This window comes from Oncorhynchus kisutch, linkage group LG1, assembly GCF_002021735.2.
Source record: "Oncorhynchus kisutch isolate 150728-3 linkage group LG1, Okis_V2, whole genome shotgun sequence".
Taxonomy (NCBI): domain Eukaryota; kingdom Metazoa; phylum Chordata; class Actinopteri; order Salmoniformes; family Salmonidae; genus Oncorhynchus; species Oncorhynchus kisutch.
The window spans coordinates 23372011-23395672 of NC_034174.2; the positions used below are offsets into that span (position 1 = coordinate 23372011).

The 23662-nt window shown below is 42.2% G+C and overlaps 1 protein-coding gene across 3 annotated transcripts in view; it reads right to left on the reverse strand.

The window, feature by feature from the left end:
• The window catches only part of LOC109876267 (FYVE, RhoGEF and PH domain-containing protein 5), a 99914-nt gene extending 99246 nt beyond the window's left edge, over positions 1–668 (reverse strand). For 2 of the 3 annotated variants that reach the window (XM_031804299.1, XM_031804266.1), the window contains exon 1: positions 409–657. In XM_031804299.1, the coding sequence (XP_031660159.1) occupies positions 409–418 (10 nt within the window). In that variant the 5' untranslated portion in view covers positions 419–657. Of the gene's footprint in view, positions 1–408 lie in introns of all 3 variants that reach the window. The other variant, XM_031804334.1, reaches the window with a different exon arrangement.
• Between the last annotated feature and the right edge of the window lie 22994 nt (positions 669–23662).

Sequence of the window (23662 nt, forward strand, 5' to 3'; positions counted from 1 at the left end):
CTGCAGGACATCCGTGATGACACCGGTGAGTGCCTTCACTACCCATCACTACTCATTGAATTTCATTCCGCAATAGCTGTTCTCTCACCCAGAGTGATTTGACCCCCTATTAGGCGATCTCTCAAAGAAAAGGTAATACAAATAAATAAAAACGAATCTAAACTGTGTACCTGTTTGGTCTATGATGCTGCAATGATTTTTTTTAAATGAAATTTAATTTACCCAATGCTATTTCAAGTGGTGTAGGAAAAGGTGAATTTGTTGTGAACACAAAATAGAGAAATTCTCTATTTCACGCACACACACTTGGAGCATCCTTTATGTAAATACACTGGGTGGATGAGTAGTCTATAGCAGCTCAATTTTATTGAATGCGCATCGCTACATGAATATTATTACATACAGTACCTGTGTTCATTTTGGAACATCATCCACCATAGCAACATATATCCATATATTTTTCACAAGCAGGAAACAATCGCCACATGTATCCACAGGTTCTAGAAACTTATCCCTAATTCATGTTGAAAGTATTCAAGTCGTCTAAATTCAAAAGTTCACAACCTTCTCTCGCTGTTAATCCAAGTGTTCGCTACTTGCCGAGGATTTCTCCGTTAAGGTAGCAGCTGTTTGTCCACATAGCTTGCATCCGATGGGCGACTGGTGCGCTCGTGAAGGGAAGTGCTCTCTCGCTGTTCCTGATGAGGAGGAAGGTCTATCGCGCGGACAAGGACCACTGACCAAACCCACTTAATCTACATTCAGATCATTAAAAAGTAGACATTTCAAATTTCAATAGCCATATACGGTATGTACACCATAAATGAATGCATTAACCTTTGATGTATGTATTTGAGACAGAGTTGGATGTATTAGATGTGTGAGTATACAAGGCTATATGAGGCATTGATCACAGTCACATGAAGTGGATATTTTTGTAATCTGTGGTTTCATAGTGTCTCTAATTATTAACTTATTATTAAATAAGAAAACAAACGTTCCTTTTCAATATTGATATATTTTATTGAAATTGATATATTATTAATACAAATTGAATGTGAGATAGGTCTGAGAACTCTGTCTGCAAAATCGTTTTCCAATATGTATGAGTCATGATAAACTTGTGTTGTAAGACCTACTATAATATTCCAGAACATACAGTATTTGTCCCTCAAACATTTCCAGACTACTAGGAACCCTAAAGTTCCCCAAAACAGTTTCTAAAAACAGTTTCTGTAGGACACCAAAAGCTTTTGCTATTGGCCCGGCTTTCTGGCTGGGCATCTGTTGCATGATCGGAGAAAAGCAACCCTTTAAAAACCGCTCTACATAACAGGAAACCGCTCTCCCTGTTTCCCTCACAACAGGCAACCCTTCCTTAGCAACAGATGGACAAGGCTGACAACGTTAACCCCTTAGGTATGCTAATGTCGGCTGATTGAGTGGTGCTGTGTACATACCTCAAGGCTCAAGGAAAGCCAAACTTTCAGTAACCTCTATCTGGGCTCAAGCATGGGCTGCTCAAGGACACAGAGATCCCGAGACACAAGGGGAAGCTGGAATAGTCAGCCACCTGGGGCCCCTGATTTGCCAGCTAACATCGCTGGTCAAACACCCACATGTTGGGAGGGTCAAATTTAGCCTCTTTATTATTATTTTTTCTACAAACTAGAAGGTCAGACACTGTAGCTGATCCTCCTGGATATATTACCGTCAGAGGTGAATGGAGGAAAGTACAATAGAATAATCACCTTTGTTCAATCGCTGGAGAGCACTTCCCACTGGCCAAACACTGGTTGAATCAGTGTTGTTTCCACATCATTTCAATGAAATGAAATTGACTCAAAGTGGAATACACATTGAATTGACATCTGTGCCCAGTGGGTTGGCCTATGGACTGCAGAGACATGTCATGTGTTACACATTGCAAACTCCCCAATCCAGATGGCTTGGTGCAGAAAGCACTGTGTGTTGCAGATATATTAGGCCACAGTAGGTGATCCAGGTCCTCTAGACTAGACTATCTGAAAAATGGTTGGCACCTGCTACTGTATGTGGAGTTTGTATTGTCTTACATAGGCTGATTAACTTTTACAAAGCCTCAAATGATAATATGACTCATTACACACAGTGTAGTTTTGCATGGGCTTGTTAATGTTTTCATGAAATATCAGCCTACTATTCAAGCCAGCCAGGTCAATGTTATGTGTCAGTAGCACATTCACAGCTGCAGTTCCTGCCCTTATGTTCTGCAAATGGCAAATCACCTCTAAAGATAGCACTTGCCTGGTCATTGGCACAGTCAGTTGTGTTTCTCTTTGGAGAGTGCTGTATTGAGTGCTGTATCTGACCGTGTTGTTTTCACTATTATTTCACAAATCTGTTTTGCTACTGGAGTATGGGTCTTTGTGTAATGTGTCATGATAGATGTGGACAGACAAGAGAATGGGTTCAGGGGTAAATATCCCAGATGTAGCATAGACTATAAAAACATGCTTTGGACTGAAGACACATTTCCTGGACTATGAGGGTCTCTGTGTGCAGTGCTCTGTCCCACCACCTGGAACACAGACGAAGTAATAGAGAGGGATCGGAGACACCAGGAGAAACATGTCAAAGAACAAATCGATCCCCAGCCCCCCTCCTCTCCTTTCCCTCCAGTGCCCTAGACAGGAAAGAGACCAGGGAAAGGGGTCAGCGACTTGTTCCCAGCCCTTTAGACATGTCCAGATGTAACACCTGCTCTGCTATCCACTGGACCTGGATGTTCTCAATGTTTTTGTCCCCAGTCAGTAAAGTTGTCAGACATTATTTTTGTAATGAGGCCAATAACTGGAAACCACTGTTTTGGTAGGTATTTATTCACACTCGCAAACATTGCACAATGTGTCCTTACTGTTCCGTCACAGATGTATTACCTGTGAAGTTTAATTCAATGGAACGATTATCCAAGATTACACATTATTTGCAAAGGGTTCTAGTGTACTGATGTGTGTCATTTCAGAGAGCAATCAAGAAGAAACCCTCCATAAAATGACCTCAACCCCTTTGTAATTAGTCGATGGTAAAGCGTGACACACTGAAAGTGTATTGACATATTTTATTGAGGTTTACACACATCAAGTCCCTTGAATATTTGAAGCATGAAAATAAAATGAAAATATAATGAAAATAATCATAATAAACCATTTTAATTCATTAAGGTTGATTGCGTGTAAATGGACTTGCAACAGAAGTATACAATGACCCAAATCCACTGAAGTCGCACAACTGGCCAAAGCTCAGTTGTTTTTCTTTGTAATAAAAGTGAAATAAAAAATCCTGGTGTCAGCAAATGTGTGTATAATACAGTATGCTCTCCCAACAGCAGAAACCCAGGACCACTACTCACACCTCCCCCAGTAACACAGTCTGGGAAGTCAGCACTTCATCAAAAAACAGCACAAAAAAGGCTCAATTTCCCACAGGCCCAACAACCTCCGCAGCCAATCAATACAGCCCGCCTGTATCACCTAGGTCACCGAAACCAACCTCGACTTGATAATACACATTGCTACAGCCTTTTGCCTGGTTCTTTTATTTACTGCACTGTAACGTGTGTTTGTATTCCTACTGTATATAAGTCTTGTGAAGAGTTTTCCATTCTGCATTTGTTATTACTAAGTGCTTTGCTTCAAATGATTTTGCATTGTCAAATTATTTGCAACTTGTCTGTAATGATATCTCTGTAATGTGTGTGTACAATGAAAAAGGTTTAGGCTATGAATGAAGAATGAAGTGCTTCTCTAGCTTTGTTTCCCCAGTTAATAACACGGTATTATATGTGTCTGTACAATGGCTGTTAATTAGCCGAGAGTCTGATAACAGACTGATTTGTCATTCTACTTTCTCTATTCATAGAGAGACAATCCTCCACGCTTGACTGTAAAAACAACCATTTATAAGGCTCAAAACCCCTCAAGAAGCATTGTAAAAAGAGTTGTGCATGGCTTTTAAAATGAAGCACAATGGCACAGTCAAAACATCAGCCGATAGTCTTTAGTGCTATAGATTTATGAGCACTGTAAAGGCATATCCTATTGAGAGAGTGTATGGTTTGTGCACTCTTTGATGGCTTTACATTTCCTAATTCTGTGTAATATGTTTTTGTTTATCATGGTAATAGGACTGAACAGTTACGGTATGTCCCATGGTTCTGCCCATGATATAATGTGAAATCCTTAATTGTGTTATCAAGCTCATTATAAACTGGGTGGTTTGAGCCCTGAATGCTGATTGGCTGAAAGCCGTGGTATATCAGACCACAAGTATACCACGGGTATGACAATACATGTATTTTTACTCTTCTAATTACGTTGATAACCAGTGTATAATAGCAATACGGAACCTCAGGGGTTTGTGATATATGGCCAATATACGGCTAAGGGCTGTATCCAGGCACTCCACTCCGCGTTGTGTCATGCTTAAGAACAGCCATTAGCTGTGGTACAGTATATTAACCACCTCCCCTTGTGCCTAATTGCTTAATTGTAGCGTGTGGTTCGAAGGTATTTTCTCTGTAGGGCCTGAAGGAAATAATAGGATCATGAATTAAAACATTCCCTTGCCTGGATTTAGCCTACTCTTCCTGTGGACTGTGATCTTTCAGTCAAAGGAGACTGGGAAGATCCAGATTACTACTCTATAGCCAAATACATATATTCGCCAACACTACATTGCATAGGCATTGTTCATGTGTAACTATATGGGAATAAGTTATGTGATTACGTTGCACCAGGATATCACAAAAAAATGACAGTAACAGGAGATATTTTCCCTAAAGAAGTGGAAAGTCGATTCAGACGTTTATGCACCATAATCATTTAGTGTACCAAAAATAACTCAAACCTCATAATGTATCAGCGGTCAGTATGTAGGCCTAGGTTACGTAATCTACCCTCTATAGCGAAGAAAAATGTAGTCTATGGGAAAAACAATCACACAAGGGCAAGCCTAATAAAGAAAACATATGTTGGGGGTTCTCACATGCATTGACAATGCACCTTTCATCATGCTGCCTGTGTGTAGATATGAGGGAGTTCTGTGATGTCAACTGGCTACTGGTTTGCTCAGGCAGGGGAGATAGGCCACTACAAAACACAGATGGTTGTTGTTTTGGTTCTTCCGCCAGACCTGCGTGACATTTACACAAAGCGGTCTCTTATCCCCCACCCCCCTCCCCAAAACACTGCTTCTTGGCAGCTCAGACAGAGCACTTCCTTCTTGCTCAGGGCTGTCTGATATGGCAATATCAGTAGCTCCACTTTTTTATCCTCTGCCTTTCATTTTGATTAATTAAATATTTTCTAATCCCTGATGGACAGGAAATTAGAAATCAAGGTCAAAATAACATTAGTGTTAGACTGTATAATACGAGAGCGCCGGACTACAAGTTATGCATACTCAGCATTCACAGCTGACACTCAAAGTGTCTCCACCTATCCTACACATAGTGCCCCATTGTATCAGCTGCTGTCTAAAGTCATTTTTAATGAATGCCATACAGTATTTGAAGTCAGTTTTGACAATAGTACACAGTCAAAATGTCACCTGTCGGGAGTAAACGGTGTATGCAAGTTCTGCTGCCCTGAAAAATAGCCAGTGAATAACAGCCAATGAATGACAGCCAGTGAATGACAGCCAGCTCTCATTAGGAGACAGATATGGGACATGTCAGACCACTCAACGGTCAATCTGCTCTGTTTGTTGTTTACTATCCTGACAGGAGCCTACATGGGGCTTCATGGGTCAGTCCAGTTCTATAACAGCTGCCAGTGGTACATCTACTGTACAGTACAGTAAGTGTCCTTGAAGCTAGAATCCTTATTTGCTAAACCCATATTTGGACTTATAAATGTGTGATATATACCCATTGATTCTTGAAGAAAATAACTTAGACATGCCTCATGAGCTTATAGCTAAACTATCGTACCCCATTAGAACCCAAAATAGAAGTTTGTTTTACTCCAATGTTTGTAAACAATGTACGTTTAAATAATCACTGTATAGCCTCAAAACATGGTTAAAACTATAATTTTGATATCATGGATGATCAGTCCTTAGCTCTGTCTATGAATTTGAGAGTGGTTACATTTTTCCAGTCCCATTCCTTTTGAACAAAACTATGGATTCTAGCTTTAATGGTATGCCCTCATGTCTTATGTTGTCACCCCTTATGCCCAGAGATGATCGGGTTCCCTCCAGGTACCTCATCACGATCTCCTAATATAAGCAGGATGTACACTCCCCACAGTGCTAGGATCCCCTGGGTGAGCAAGGTGCCCCTCTTGTAGGGGAGAAGCCCGTGGGATTCTCTGCTCATGTCCTCTGAGGTACTGCTAAGACTGCGTGGATAATAGTGTGTCATTCATAGTCAGATCTCTCAATGCGTCTGTTCTGCTCTCCACACGCACAAACCCACACACACACATATCTTTTGTGAGGGTTGGTTAAGGTTTTGCTTGGATGGTCTTAGCAGGAGCTCTCCTTCATTCACATGCACAGGACGCCCCAGCCCAGGGGATGGAGGGAGGAAGCTCAAATGGCATATTCAATGTTCATTTCGGGGAAATATGTACGGGAGGTTTTGTGCGTGAATGCATTTTTTTATAATCATGTATGCAATAAACGTTGGTTGTGTCAATTACGCTGCATGGGACATCAGGAAAAGGACATAGGATGAAAGGGGGAATTTCAAATAGGATGTTTTGTGACAATTTCTCTGCATCTTTGTCCTGCCAACCTCCATATCAACTGATGTCTATCACACTGGGCACCTGAATTGTGATGGATTTGCTGTTGCCATGGCAACACAGGGGTCAAATAGGTCTGTTTTTAATACAATGATACCCCCTCCAAATGTCACTAATCACTATCTTGGTAAACAGTTGACGGCTGATAATTTGTCCCTTTATTCTCAGGTTTTAAATGAAAACCTCATGTGAATCTCTCCTTTGCTCTAGGGTCAAACTCCCCTTCCTCATCCATCTTTTTGTGATCTCAGTCGTTATTGCCAAGACAGGGGCTCGCTCTTGACAAGGATGATGAATATGTTGTGTCATCGTCACCATTATATGGATCCATTGTTGAGGTGCCATTGCAGTAAATGAGAGATTAAACCTCAACTATCTGGGGCACTTTACCTTAAGTGGGCAATAAAGATGAATAGCTCTTGAAAAAGGGTTGTGGAAAGTGCAAAGTGTGTATAGTCTGTCTGTCTGTCTGTCTTTTAAGTGTCTTTTAATTTCCCTGTAACAACATTAATTGGCACATGAAGGTGATACTCAGCTGTGTTCGGAGCTGGAGCAGCAGACAGCATGCTTTTGCCATGGCAAAAACGCACACACACTTTGCACTTTCCACAACCCTTTTTCAAAAGCTACAGTATGACCAGAGCCAGCTGCAGACAATGATCAGCTAGGAAGAAATCAGATTTAACATTTTGATGCCATATTTACCATTATATAAAATACTGTATATGAAGAAAAAAATCCACCAACAGGTTTCTGTGCCAGTGTCCATGACCAATAAACAAAGCATACCAACTTCTGGCACTTCAATATCATGTTTTCTTTCTTCAAAACCACTATAAATAGACTAACAGAAAACATCTTGTAGGCCTACCCAATATCGAAGGCTTGGCAATCTCTGTCAACTTTTTGATGTTTTGTAACAGATGTATTTTTGCATTCATCAAATGGCCGCTGCTCAGTTTGTTTTGATTGATTGATTTATTGTCAACAAAAATACACACAGTACAAAGATTTTTAAGTGACAAGGATTGCACAATAAAGTTGGGGACTTATTTCCATTGTGGTCCCTATGTTTTACATAAATACATATATAATTTAAAATGACATAGATGCAGACACATTATAGAGATACAGACCAAAAGAGTATACTGTTTACACATCAGCCAGCTTTTGACAGTGGTTATGGTTGGTATGGCTTTGAGTTGCTGTGACAGTTTGTCACACTCTCCAGCTCAAGTAGGCTATATAAAAATGTGTTCCTACCAGATAGACGCTTACATTTAAAACAGTGAATATTAGAGTCTTTGGCATTATGCTGGTGGACATCTCTAACAAATGGAAAATGGTTTGATAGATACCTGGGGGCTGAGTTCGTGGTAATTCTGTGGACCAGACCAATGAATTAATACTACACCGAACAAAATAATGAATACTACACCGAACAAAAATATAAACGCAACATGTAACAATTTAAAAGATTTTACTGAGTTACATTTCATAGAAGGAAATCAGTAAATTTAAATACATTCATTAGGTTCTAATCTATGGATTTCACATGACTGGGAATACAGATATGCATCTGCTGGTCACATATCTTTCAAAAAAAGATATGGACGTGGATCAGTTTATCAGGCTGTTGATTGTGGCCTGTGGAATGTTGTCCCACTCTTCTTCACTGCTGTGTGAAGTTGCTGGAAATTGGTAAGAACTGGAACACGCTGTCGTACACGTTGATTCAGAGCATCCCAATCATGCTCAATGGGTGACATGTCTGGTGAGTATGCAGGCCTCTAAAACGACATTGGAGGCGGCTTATGGTAGAGAAATTAACATTCTATTCTCTGGCAACAGTTCTGGTGGGCATTCCTGCATAACAATTGCGCACTCCCTCAACTTGATAAATCTGTGGCATTGTGTTGTGTGACAAAACTACACATTTTAGAGTGACCTTTTATTGCCCCCCAGCACAAGGTGCAACTGTGTACAAATGATCATGCTGTTTAATCAGATAATTCATATTCCACACCTGTCAGGTGGATGGATTATCTTGGCAAAGGAGAGATGCTCACTAACAGGGAAACAAGTGTGTGCACAAACTTCGAGAGAAATAAGATTTGTGCATATGGAAAATGTAGGGAATCTTTCATTTCACTTCATGAAACATGGGACCAACCAGATGAGTATGAGGGGGGGTTAAGTACAAATCTTACAGGCTTGTTTTGGCTGGTCTGCAGCTTATTCTTTAGATGTATGGGGGGGGGGGGTGCTGGTGAACCATGATGTGCATATTGTGCAGGCATAATCAAAGTCACAGTGGACTTGTCAGAGTCTTTAGGGTGTCAATAGCTGGGTTTACATCCAATTGGCAACAGAGTTCTATCGAATCAAATCCAATTTTATTGGTCACATACACATGGTTAGCAATTTATAAAATGTATTAAAGTGGCCAGAGATTTGAGTCTGTATGTTGGCAGCAGCCGCTATGTTAGTGATGGCTGTTTAACAGTCTGATGGCCTTGAGATAGAAGCTGTTTTTCAGTCTCTCGGTCCCAGATTTGATGCACCTGTACTGACCTCGCCTTCTGGATGGAAGCAGGGTGAACAGGCAGTGGCTCGGGTGGTTGTTGTCCCTTGATGATCTTTTTGGCCTTCTTGTGACATCGGGTGCTGTAGGTGTCCTGGAGGGCAGGTAGTTTGCCCCCAGTGATGCGTTGTGCAGACCGCACCACCCTCTGGAGAGCCTTGAGGTTGTGGGAGGAGCAGTTGCCGTGCCAGGTGTTGATACAGCCCGACAAGATGCTCTCAATTGTGCATCTGTAAAAGTTTGAGTGTTTTAGGTGACAAGCCAAATTTCTTCAGCCTCCTGAGGTTGAAGAGGCGCTGTTGCGCCTTCTTCACCACGCTGTCTGTGTGGGTGGACCATTTCAGTTTGTCCGTAATGTGCACGCCTAGGAACTTAAAACTTTCCACCTTCTTCACTACTGTCCCGTCGATGTGGATGGGGGGTGCTCGCTCTGCTGTTTCCTGAAGTACACAAACTATGTGAATATTCTCAAATCGGCATAAAAACCATATTCACATTTTCCCATCAGAGTTGTTTCCATCAAATTGACTTGTTGCAGATAAAAGTCTGTGTACACATTATAGTGGACAACAAGGACTTTTGCGGTCAATTTCCCATGTACAGTACCAAGTACAACATACAACTTCCCATGTACAGTACCAAATACAACATACAACTTCCCATGTACAGTACCAAATACAACATACAACTTCCCATGTACAGTACCAAATACAACATACAACTTCCCATGTACAGTACCAAATACAACATACAACTTCCCATGTACAGTACCAAATACAACATACAACTTCCCATGTACAGTACCAAATACAACATACAACTTCCCATGTACAGTACCAAATACAACATACAACTTCCCATGTACAGTACCAAATACAACATACAACTTCCCATGTACAGTACCAAATACTACATACAACTTCCCATGTACAGTACCAAATACAACATACAACTTCCCATGTACCAAATACAACATACAACTTCCCATGTACCAAATACAACATACAACTTCCCATGTACCAAATACAACATACAACTTCCCATGTACCAAATACAACATACAACTTCCCATGTACCAAATACAACATACAACTTCCCATGTACAGTACCAAATACAACATACAACTTCCCATGTACCAAATACAACATACAACTTCCCATGTACCAAATACAACATACAACTTCCCATGTACCAAATACAACATACAACTTCCCATGTACAGTACCAAATACAACATACAACTTCCCATGTACAGTACCAAATACAACATACAACTTCCCATGTACAGTACCAAATACAACATACAACTTCCCATGTACAGTACCAAATACAACATACAACTTCCCATGTACAGTACCAAATACAACATACAACTTCCCATGTACAGTACCAAATACAACATACAACTTCCCATGTACAGTACCAAATACAACATACAACTTCCCATGTACAGTACCAAATACAACATACAACTTCCCATGTACAGTACCAAATACAACATACAACTTCCCATGTACAGTACCAAATACAACATACAACTTCCCATGTACAGTACCAAATACAACATACAACTTCCCATGTACAGTACCAAATCAAACATACAACTTCCCATGTACAGTACCAAATACAACATACAACTTCCCATGTACAGTACCAAATACAACATACAACTTCCCATGTACAGTACCAAATACAACATACAACTTCCCATGTACAGTACCAAATACTACATACAACTTCCCATGTACAGTACCAAATACAACATACAACTTCCCATGTACAGTACCAAATACAACATACAACTTCCCATGTACAGTACCAAATACAACATACAACTTCCCATGTACAGTACCAAATACAACATACAACTTCCCATGTACAGTACCAATACAACATACAACTTCCCATGTACAGTACCAAATACAACATACAACTTCCCATGTACAGTACCAAATACAACATACAACTTCCCATGTACAGTACAAAATACAACATACAACTTCCCATGTACAGTACCAAATACAACATACAACTTCCCATGTACAGTACCAAATACAACATACAACTTCCCATGTACAGTACCAAATACAACATACAACTTCCCATGTACAGTACCAAATACAACATACAACTTCCCATGTACAGTACCAAATACAACATACAACTTCCCATGTACAGTACCAAATACAACATACAACTTCCCATGTACAGTACCAAATACAACATACAACTTCCCATGTACAGTACCAAATACAACATACAACTTCCCATGTACAGTACCAAATACAACATACAACTTCCCATGTACAGTACCAAATACAACATACAACTTCCCATGTACAGTACCAAATACAACATACAACTTCCCATGTACAGTACCAAATACAACATACAACTTCCCATGTACCAAATACAACATACAACTTCCCATGTACCAAATACAACATACAACTTCCCATGTACCAAATACAACATACAACTTCCCATGTACCAAATACAACATACAACTTCCCATGTACAGTACCAAATACAACATACAACTTCCCATGTACCAAATACAACATACAACTTCCCATGTACCAAATACAACATACAACTTCCCATGTACCAAAATACAACATACAACTTCCCATGTACAGTACCAAATACAACATACAACTTCCCGTGTACAGTACCAAATACAACATACAACTTCCCATGTACAGTACCAAATACAACATACAACTTCCCATGTACAGTACCAAATACAACATACAACTTCCCATGTACAGTACCAAATACAACATACAACTTCCCATGTACAGTACCAAATACAACATACAACTTCCCATGTACAGTACCAAATACAACATACAACTTCCCATGTACAGTACCAAATACAACATACAACTTCCCATGTACAGTACCAAATCAAACATACAACTTCCCATGTACAGTACCAAATACAACATACAACTTCCCATGTACAGTACCAAATACAACATACAACTTCCCATGTACAGTACCAAATACAACATACAACTTCCCATGTACAGTACCAAATACTACATACAACTTCCCATGTACAGTACCAAATACAACATACAACTTCCCATGTACAGTACCAAATACAACATACAACTTCCCATGTACAGTACCAAATACAACATACAACTTCCCATGTACAGTACCAAATACAACATACAACTTCCCATGTACAGTACCAAATACAACATACAACTTCCCATGTACAGTACCAAATACAACATACAACTTCCCATGTACAGTACCAAATACAACATACAACTTCCCATGTACAGTACAAAATACAACATACAACTTCCCATGTACAGTACCAAATACAACATACAACTTCCCATGTACAGTACCAAATACAACATACAACTTCCCATGTACAGTACCAAATACAACATACAACTTCCCATGTATACTACCAAATACAACATACAACTTCCCATGTACAGTACCAAATACAACATACAACTTCCCATGTACAGTACCAAATACAACATACAAGCTACATGCTTTTCCATTGCATTTTCCACTCTTGGCCTACTGATGGTTTTGCCACAAAAATGTCTGCATAGGTTTGCACAGGCCACATTATTATTGGACTACTTGGGAGAATGATGATCTGCAACAGACAGAGCATCTCAGTATCAGAAGTAAACATACAGCCAGACTGGCCTGCTACTGTGTCTTTCTAGACTGTCCAGAGGAAACCCACAATGGATCCACATGGAATGAAACAGTCAAATCACAGGACTTTTGCACAGTTATTCCAATGACATTTTCACTGCAGCCTAGAGTAGAATTGTGTACTCACTTTAAAACAATAATGCAATTATTCATTGCATTGTAGTGTTGTAGGCTAGTCTGTGTAGGATCATTTTATTGTCCTTAAACAAGATCAATAGGGAAGCTTTTTAAGCTGTGTGTCTCATGTCTTCAGTGTCTTTCCACGAGAATGATGCACATGGCCTGTCTGCTGCCTATCTGCTATTCGTTCTTGTGGATTAAAATTTAAAATGTATGCTTTTATGTGTGGGATGATTGCTAGTTAACCTATTGCAGATCTGGACAAACGATACACCTTCCCCTATTCTCACTGTGAATGGTGGATAGAGGGCAGGATAGAGAGTTAGACTGGTAGACTATATTGACCTGAGGTACAGTCAAGCATTAAGGCCCGAGGGGGTGTGGTATATGACCAATATACCATGGCTAAGGGCTGTTCTTATGCACAATGCCTGGATACAGCCCTTAGCCGTGGTATATTGGCCATATACAATAAACCCCCGAAGTGACTTATTGCTATTATAAACTGGTTACCAACGTAATTACAGCAGTAAAGATAAATGTTTTGTCATACCCGTGTAATACAGTCTGATATACTACGGCTGTCAGCCAATCAGCATTCAGGGCACGAAACACTCAGTTTATAAAAAAAGTTAGCACATGGAAAAGCATAGTGCATATTGGAAGTACCAAAACACCTTGATATGGGGGAGGTGCATGCAAGCAGATGAGGAAATGTGGCTAGGATGGAAGACATGATATACAGTAGTAAAACCTGCAAAAGAGCTAATGTAAAGCCGGGGAAAAAACACACTACCATCCCCTGTGCCGGATAACAAACCACACAAACCTACCCTACTTTAGATCCCCCCCCCCCCTCCCCCCATCTGTCCCTTATTCCATTCAGATCCCATTTGTCACCCCAGTGAAACCCAATTCCCTTAGACCCCCGAGCACTGTTGAAATGTATCCGACGGTTATTGAGTAATACGTCAAATCAAATCACATTTTATTTATTTGTCACATGCGCCAAATACAACAGGTGTAGGACCTTACCGTGAAATGCTTACTGACAAATGTGGTGATAAAGTGAGAACAATTCACTCAAACAATCAAATATGCTTGATTAGCTAGAAGAGATTTACTCAAATGGCATCCCGATTCATGAGCTGTGGTAATAAGTATTCTGTCATGAAGCGTAATTGTTATGGCAGCCACCTTCTCTTCTGGAGTGGCATTCACAGTCTTAATAAAGCTATGGTGGATTGACCTTGACATTGTTAGCATAAGATCTCAACATTGTAGCAAGATTAGACAAGACATACAGAGATTCTCAGATTCCAATGAAGCGGACAGGCAGACCAAACGCTCGCTCGCTGGCACACACACACACACGATATGCATCAAGGTATTGAAGCAGTGGACTCTTAAGTCAATAAATTGTATTCAAGGCAAAAAACACTTGGTGATAAAGCTGCAATGGTTAAATTGGTGAAAGACTCAGATAGACAGGCAGGCAGGCAGACAGACATATAAACTTAGACATGTCTCTCTCTCTCACTCATTCTCTAATCTCCCCCTCTCACTCTCTCTCAAAAGTGTACCAGACTGAAGCTTATCAATGAAATCATGTCGACCACACATACTGTATATGCGCACACACTCATTGTGAGGGTGAAGGAGAGTGTATGGCATTTTCAAACATTTACTCTGAGGGCTCTTGAGAAACTGTATAAAGAGCAGGTTCCAGCAGCTTGCTGCATCGGATTGAACCCCATTATTTCTTGACCTCTTCGCGAAAATGTCTGCTTGTGGTTTATGTAGCACTAATAACAACCACTGACCGCTTATGATCAAAGGTGCAGTGTGAAGATGTAGAGATCTCTTTACTATGAGTGATCATAAAGAATGAGCAAGTGAGGACAGGCTTCAGAGATTGTGCTAATGCACAGTGGAATGTATTCATGGATGCCAAGGGAAGCCAAGCTCCCCAATCAATTGACCAAGAAAAATAAAGAATAAAAATGATCTTTAGTCTCTCTGTGTTTTCATAAGTTTCCAAAAATTCGAAAGAGGCTGAATGTACGGTATCTCACTGGAGAAAGCATACGAGCGAGCGAACAGCACCCCTCTGTATGTGTAGGCCATCTATCTGATGCTGTCTGGTCATAAAGAGTAGGACATTGTTGCGACCCGTAGCATTGAATACAAGGGAAGCCAGCGTTGACACAAAAAGTGTCAAGGGAAGCAAGTTTGGATTGTTGCTTTTTGTTGTGTTGTTGTCCTCCGGTGGCTAGCTAGCTAGCTAAAATCATCCCTTTCCTAAATTAGCCATGGATGGAGATCAGGATTTGGACTTGTGGTTTTACTTAATTCTCCGTACTGGCCATTGACCATAAAGGCGATTCTGATCCAACCATAAATTCATACATTGTGCCCCTGGACAGAGGTTGGAAGTTAAATATGTAGCTCGATGTAGAAGGCTAATGTTAACTAGCTAACGTTGCACATGAATGAAGTTAGGCTAGCGAGCAAGGATTTTAGTCAGCTTGCCTAAGGACAACAAAAAATAAAAGCGTGCACTGTATGACAGAGTTATAGACAGTTTAATCAAAATGAAAGAGAGGAGGATGGCATTGGCATTTCTCTACAAGTAGGGTGAGTCAACATGTTTTTTCTGCGAATGCATGCTCACAAACACACAAATCAGAAACATGGACAGCCACATCATATTTAGCTTACGTTGATTGGACTAAATAGTTTTGGTATCTTTTAGTGGTCACTGTATTAGACAAAGCATTGGTGATTTGATCATGTAATGCTGTAGGTCATGTAGCTGTTTGTTGTGGACTTCACCAGACAGATGTTGCTCTCCAGTTTTGTGATGAAACAAAGGTGTGGTTGAATTTATTCTGCCACTGTGTCTTTGTATTGTCTTACCCGTAGGCCTATATATCACCGTCGCAAGGCATATGAACTAACCGGTTATAGAGCAAACAACGCAATTATCACAACACATAGGTTGTAATATGGATTTTTTCCCCTGGCTTGGCTTCCCCAGTGATTTTATCCACGCACCGCTACTGCTGCTACAGGTTCTCCCAGGAGGGGATGTGGTCCATTCTACTACAGCAGATTTAATGAGTCCTATTATGGGTTGTGTTAACACAGACGTGAATGGGCCATACAATATAAAACAACATCCTCGGGGCAAACTTACCATTGAACTCCTCTTCTTCTCAGGTTGAACATAATATGCTATGTGCTTATTCTGCTGTACAAACCTTTTCTCCGGTTGTTATACAAGTTTCAGCATTCCCCCCCCCCCCCTTGCTGATGGGGGATGGCCTGTGCTCATGCATATCTGCACTTTTCCTTACTGCGGTAAGGTGAGGAGGTGAGGAGGGACACAGGCGAGGGAACTTACTTCCAAAATGCTGCTCTTGCTGTGGAGAAATGAGAAGTAATATGCATGGAGTGACTTTTATCGAAGTGTTCCTGTCCTCAGCAGAAAGTGAGATGTGACAGACGGAAATGAAGCGGTGGTGGGAGGTGAGATGGAACAGGAGAAGTTTCACTGAGATTCTACAGCAGGGGGTTAATTAAGTCATCCATGGGCAACAGCACAGTACAATCTGCAGTACATACAACAGGGACTAGAATAGCCAATAAAGGTGCGATATGGCCTCCTGAGTGCCCCAGTGGTCTAAGGCACTGCATCGCAGTTGCTAGCTGTGCCACTAGAGCCCAGGCTCTGTTGCAGTCGGCCAGGAGACCCATGGGGCGGCGCCCAATTGACCCAGCATCGTCTGGGTTAGGGGAGGGTTTGGCCGGCAGGGATGTCCTTGTCCAGTTGCGCTCTAGTGACTCCTGTGGCGGGCCGGGCACACTGACACTGTCGCAAGGTGTACGGTGTTTCCTCCTACACATTGGTGTGGCTGGCTTCCGGGTTAAGCGAGCAGTGTGTCAAGAAGCAGTGTGGCTTGGTTGGGTCATGTTTCAGAGGACGCATGGCTCTCGACCTTTGCCTCTCCCGAGTCCATACAGGAGTGGCAGCAATTAGACAAGACTAAAAAGTACCAATTGGATACCACAAAAAAAGGGTAAAAATTTAAAATATATATATATATTCTAATTATAAAAAAGGTGCAATATGGGGGAATCGCTCCGCCATTGCCTGGTTGCTACAATTCTAATTGTTCAGCTAATTTCAGTTTTGTGTGACAAAACAAGCAGTGCATAGAGTCATTGTACCATCTAAACCTCTAAATGTATTGCAGAGCTCTGATAGGAATTCAATTTGAATCATATTGTATGTGTAGGCTAAGTCTGAGATTTTTTTGATTCCCACTTAAACTACCGTATTTCAACAACACGCTACTTATTCTCCCCTCAGCGCTTTTCTTGTTAACCGATGCAATTAACAGAACACTTAGCTAAACATCGACCTGTTAGTAGATATTTTACACATCATTCTTAATGACTGGCCCAGAAAGTGTCTTCAGGCAGTTAAATTTAATTGTCCCGCCATTCAAAGTGACACCAGAGATTCTATGCTCACCACTTAGTACATAGAGTAAAACCGTGACTAAAATGTTTTGCTGCCTCAGTATGGGCAATGTCTGACATTTTACAAATTCTCTTTCTTTTCCTGATGATATCTTTAATCTAATCTTTAATGTAATCTTTAAGTCTTTAATAATACTTGTTTATTACAAAGACCTATTATGTATTATTCATAGGTGACAGTGAGATGTGAAGTAATGAACAGTTTTATGGTCAGACTTGGTAATGATGGTAAGTGAGCTGAGAGATGATGGTAAGTGAGTTGATGGTAAGTGAAGAGAAGCTGTGTAATAACTAAGGGCCGGTTTACATCCTATTGAAGGCCATTAAATGTGATTGTGTCCTCTGATGCTGAAGATAGCGCCAGGCTGCCAGCCATACCAGGCATAAATCCCAAGCTCTCCTTTGAGTCATCGAGTTTTCATGTAAACAGTCCCAGCACAAAAGGCTAAGTGATCTAATGTATGTGATATGTTAAATATGTTCAAATGTGTGCTCAGTGATGCAGTGTCCCCAGAGACTCACTGTATCCCTCTGTGGCAGAGCACAGGAAAAGGATTTGATTTACTTTCTGCCCTGATTAGCAACTCTTTCTCTTTCTTCTCCCATCTCTTGCTACTCTTTCTCTTTCTTCTCCAATCTCTTGCTACTCTTTCTTCTCCCATCTCTTGCTACTCTTTCTTCTCCCATCTCTTGCTACTCTTTCTTCTCCCATCTCTTGCTACTCTCTCTTTCTTCTCCCATCTCTTGCTACTCTCTCTTTCTTCTCCCATCTCTTGCTACTCACTCTTTCTTCTCCCATCTCTTGCTACTCTTTCTTCTCCCATCTCTTGCTACTCTTTCCGTCCTTTTATTGCTGTTACCTATAGGCTCAACTACCTCTTAACAAACCTACCATGCCATTTCTGAAATAACTTTTGGCAAGAACAATGGAAGTGCTATAGCTTTTACATTTAAAATCAAATCAAATGTTATTTGTCACATGCATTTGAAACAACAAGTGTAGCAGAGTTCAGAGTTAAAAGATAAAGATAGTGAAAAAATTAACAAAATATAAATATTGGGGGGGTTCCAATGCCTCGCAAAGAAGGGAACCTATTGGCAGATGGTGTAAAAATAAAGAAAAATCTGACATTGAATATCCCTTTGAGCATGGTGAAGTTATTAATTACACTTAATTACCCTCGATGGTGTATCAACACACCCAGTCACTACAAAGATACAGGCGTCCTTCCTAACTCAGTTGCCAGAGAGGGAGGAAACCGCTCAGGGATTTCACCATGAGGCCAATGGTTACTTTAAAACAGTTACAGAGTTTAATGACTGTGATGGGAGAAAACTAGGGATGGATCAACAATATTGTAGTTACTCCACAATACTAACTTAATTGACAGAGTTAAAAGGAAGCCTGTACAGAATATAACATGTTCCAAAACATGCATCCTTTCCGCAACAAGGCACTAAAGTAAAACTGCAAAAAATGTGGCAAAGAAATTAACTTTATGTCCTGAAAACAACGTGTCATGTTTGGGGAAAACACAACATCAATGATGTATTGTTGTCTCTACCTTCTTGCTCTTTGTGCTGTTGTCTATGCTCAATAATGTTTGCACCCTGTTTTGTGTTTTGCTACCACGTTGAGCTGCTGCCATGTTGTGTTGCTACCATGCTGTGTTGGTATGTGTTGCTGCCATGCTATGTTGTCATCTTAGGTGTCTCTTTATGTAGTGTTGTCTCTCTTGTCGTGATGTGTGTTTTGTCCTATATTTTAATTTCATGTATTTTTAAATCGCAGCCCCCGTCAGCCCCCGCAGGAGGCCTTTTGCCTTTTGGTAAGCCGTCATTGTAAATAAGAATTTGTTCTTAGCCGACTTGCCTAATTTAATAAAAGGTTAAATATACAGTATATATATATTTTTTTTTATTAACTCAGAACCACTCTTCATATTTTCAAGCATGGTGGTGGCTGCATCATGTTATGGGTGTGCTTGTCATTGTCAATGACTAGGGAGATGTTTTTTGGGTGATAAAAATAAATGGAATAGAGCTAAGCACTGGCAAATTCCTAGAGGAAAACTTGGTTCAGTCTGCAAATTCAGCATCTTTCAACATAAACACTGGAGTTGCCTTCCAAGACGATGTGGAATGTTCCTGGGAGGCCAAGTCACAGCAAGAAAATCTATAGCAAGACCTGAAAATGGTTGTCTAGCAATGATCAACAACCAATTTGACAGAGCTTAAAGAATTTAAGAATAAATGGGGAAATGTTGCACAATCCGGGCGTGGAAAGCTCTTAGAGACATACCGAGAAAGACTCACAGCTCTAATTGCTGCCAAAGGTGATTCTAACATGTATTGACTCAGGGGGTTGAATACTTAACTAAATCAAGATATATTAGTGTTTTATTTCTCTGGATTCTTTTTTACACGTTATAATTCTTTTCCACTTTGACATTAGAGTATTTTGTATAGATCGTTGACCAAAAAATGACCCTTCTCCCCCATCAATGAGACAGGGGAGAGGGATGGGCCTGGAAACAGGAGACAAAGGGCTGTGAGACATGGGTTTGACTCTGGACACATGAAAGGTGGGATGTATACGAAGGATATGGGGCAACAGAAGATGAACAGCAGAGGGTCTAATCATTTTGGAGATGGAAAAATGGGCCAATAAACAGGGCGGAGAGTTTGTGGGATTCCACCCGGAGGGGCAGATCCCGGGTGGATAGCCACACCTTCTGCCCGAGATGATACCGGAGAGCCGGGGTCCGATGGCGATCTGCTTGTTGTCGATACCTGGAGGTGGTCTTGAGGAGGGCCCACTGGGCTCTCCTGCAGGTACAACGACAGCGGTGGACACATGTCTGGGCAGAAGGTATTTCCCGACCTCCTCTTCCTGCTCAGGGAAGAGCGAGGGATGATACCCCAGGGAACACTCAAAAGGTGACAGACCCGTGGGAGGGAAAGTGTTGCGGGCGTATTCGACCCACACCAGCTGCTGGCTCCACGTGAGGGTGCAGAATGCCTTCCAGAACCGGGACGAGAATTGAGGCCCCTGGTCGGAGACCATGTCATTGGGCAGTCCATGGATCGGGAAGACATGCTGCACCATGAGCTGCGCCATCTCCTTGGCCGAGGGTAGTTTGGGGAAAGGAATGAAGTGGGCGGCTTTGGAAAACCGGTCAACCACAGTCAGGATGGCAGTTGAGTTGCCCTCATACGGAGGGAGACCCGTGGCGAAATCCAGGTATATGTGGGACCAGGGACGGTGAGGGACAGACAGTGGTTGAGGAAGACCGAGTAATCTTGTTCTGAGCACAGACAGTGCAGGCAGCAGCAAATGTGGTGACATCCGGTATCATAGTCGGTCCACACAATGAACAGATGTTCTACCCCTCCAGCTAGTGCCTCCATTCCTCCAACGCCATCTTCTCCAATGCCATCTTCACTGCGAGAAGTTCTAGATTCCACACATAGTAGTTCCTCTCCATGGCGGTGAGGCGGTGAGAAAAGAAGCCGCTGGGATGCAGCTTAAGGTCCAGGGCAGAATGTTGGGACAGGACAGCCCATACTACGACATTCGAAACATCCCCCACAAACTGACAGGAAGAGCCAGGATGAACCAAGACGGGAGCAGTGATGAACCGCTTTCACCTTTCCGTGATCCATCTAGACACTCTCAGCAGAGATGATGTAACCCAGAAAGGGGGTGGTGGAGTGATGGAATTCGCACTTCTCCGACTTCACAAACAGCTGATTCTTCAGAAGGTGTTGAAGAACCTGCTGGACGTGGAGCATGTGTTCTTTGGGGGAGCGAGAGAAGACGAGGATGTCATCAATGTAGAGGAAGACAAACCGGTTCAACATGTCATGGAGAACATAATTTACCAGAGCCTGGAACACAGCATGGGAGTTGGTGAGGCCAAAAGGCATGACCAGATACTTGTAGTGGCCGCTGGACATGTTGAAGGTGGTCTTCCACCCGCCCCCCTCTCGTATCCGCACCAGGTGGTAGCGTTCCGTAGATCTAGCTTGAAAAACATAGTGGCCCCCTAGAGCGGCTTGAAGGCCGAGGAAATTAGTGGTAGCGGTTAAGGGTTCTTAACAGTAATGTCATTGAGTCCCCGGTAGTCAATGTACGGGCGCAGGGTCTTGTCCTTTTTCTCCATGAAGAACCCTGCGCTGGTGGGAGAGGAAGAGGGACGGATAAATCCTGCAGCTAGGGAGTCCCCAATATATTTCTCCATAGCATTGGTCTCCAGTCCCGACAGAGAGAACAGATGTCACCAGGGCATCTTGGTGCTAGGGAGAAGGTCAATCCCACAGTCATGCGGCAGAACCGAAGTGACCAAGGCCTTGCTGAACACTTCCGGAGGTCCTGGTACTCCACGGTGTTGGAGGAGAGGTCCGGGGCACATTCCAAGCCCCCAGGAAGATGTCCCGGGACAGTTGCGCTGTCTTCAGGCAATGGTCGTGGCAGATCGGACTACAGCCCATGATGGCACACGTAGAACAGTTGATGAGGGGATTGTGTCGCTGGAGCCAGGAGAATCCCAAAACCACGGGAATCTGAGGAGACTTGATGAGCAGAAATTGAATAGTCTCGCTGTGATTCCCTGACACCTGTAGGTTGATGGGAGTGGTATTATGAGTGACCCGGCCTATAGAGTGCCTGTCCAGCACTCTAACATCCATGGGAATGGAGAGGGAATTAGTGGGGATGTTCAGCTTGGAAGCAAGGGTAGTGTCCAAAAAGCTCTCATCGGCCCCAGCTTAAATGAGGACATGGAGAGATGTAGACAGGTTTCCCAACAGCAGAATGGCATGAAAAGGGGTGCGAGCAAGGGAAGCAGAAAAGTTCCCCATATGGCCCACCAGAGTACCCGCTCCTATCGGTGAGTCTGGTCTTTTTAAAGACAAGAGGACACAATGAACAAGAGTCTCGCAATACAGACAACTCTGCGTGTTGATCCTGTATTGCTGTTCTGCTGGAAACAGCCCAGGTCTGCCTAGTTGCATAGGCTCAGGAAGCGGTGACTCGGCCGTCTTCGGCAACTCTTGGGGGAGGTCAGGAAGCCTCGGGTTCTCTCGGTAACGGGAACGTTGGGGACTTCCGGGATGACTCGGGGGCAAGGTGGAATGTCTGGATGTGCGAACAAAATCTAATTTCCTCTCCCTCCATCGTTCCCATACTCGCCCATTGATACCGATGGTAAACACGATGAGGGAATCGAGATCCATAGGTAACTCCTGAGCAGCAAGCTCGTCCTTGGCTTCTTCCGAGACACCGTTCAGGAACATATTGAACAACACATCCTGGTTCCAAGCATTCTCCGCTGCCAGTGTGCGGAAATCCACTGCCTAGTCTGCCACACTGCGGGTGTCCTGCCGAAGCTTTATTAGCTTCCAGGCAGCCTCTCTCCCGGAGAACGGGGCATCAAAAACATTCTTCACCTCTTCCACGAACCCCTCCAAACTAACACGTGGCTATCTGTTGTTCCCATACAGCAGTTGCCCAGGTGAGAGCCCTCCTGGACATCAGCGTGATGAGGTAGGCTATCTTGGAGCGATCCAAGATAAGCAGGGCAACCCGCCCTCCTCACCCTTTTCCTCCGTATTTTCTTCATGCTGATGACAGGGATGTGGGCATTGTCTTGACAAAGCTGTATATACTTCGCTTCAGACTCATTAAAGAAAAAAATCTTTGTCCAGTTCAAGGTGAGTCATCGCTGTTCTGATGTTCAGAAGCTCTTTCGGTCATAAGAGACGGTAGGTAGCAGCAACATTATGTACAAAATGAATTACAAACAATACAAAAAATAGGCAAATTAGCACATTTGGTTTGGAGCCTGTAGAACTGCAGCCCTCCCCTCCGGCGCCATTATCATTACCTTCTGTTGCATCTTGCAGTCAGGTGCCTTG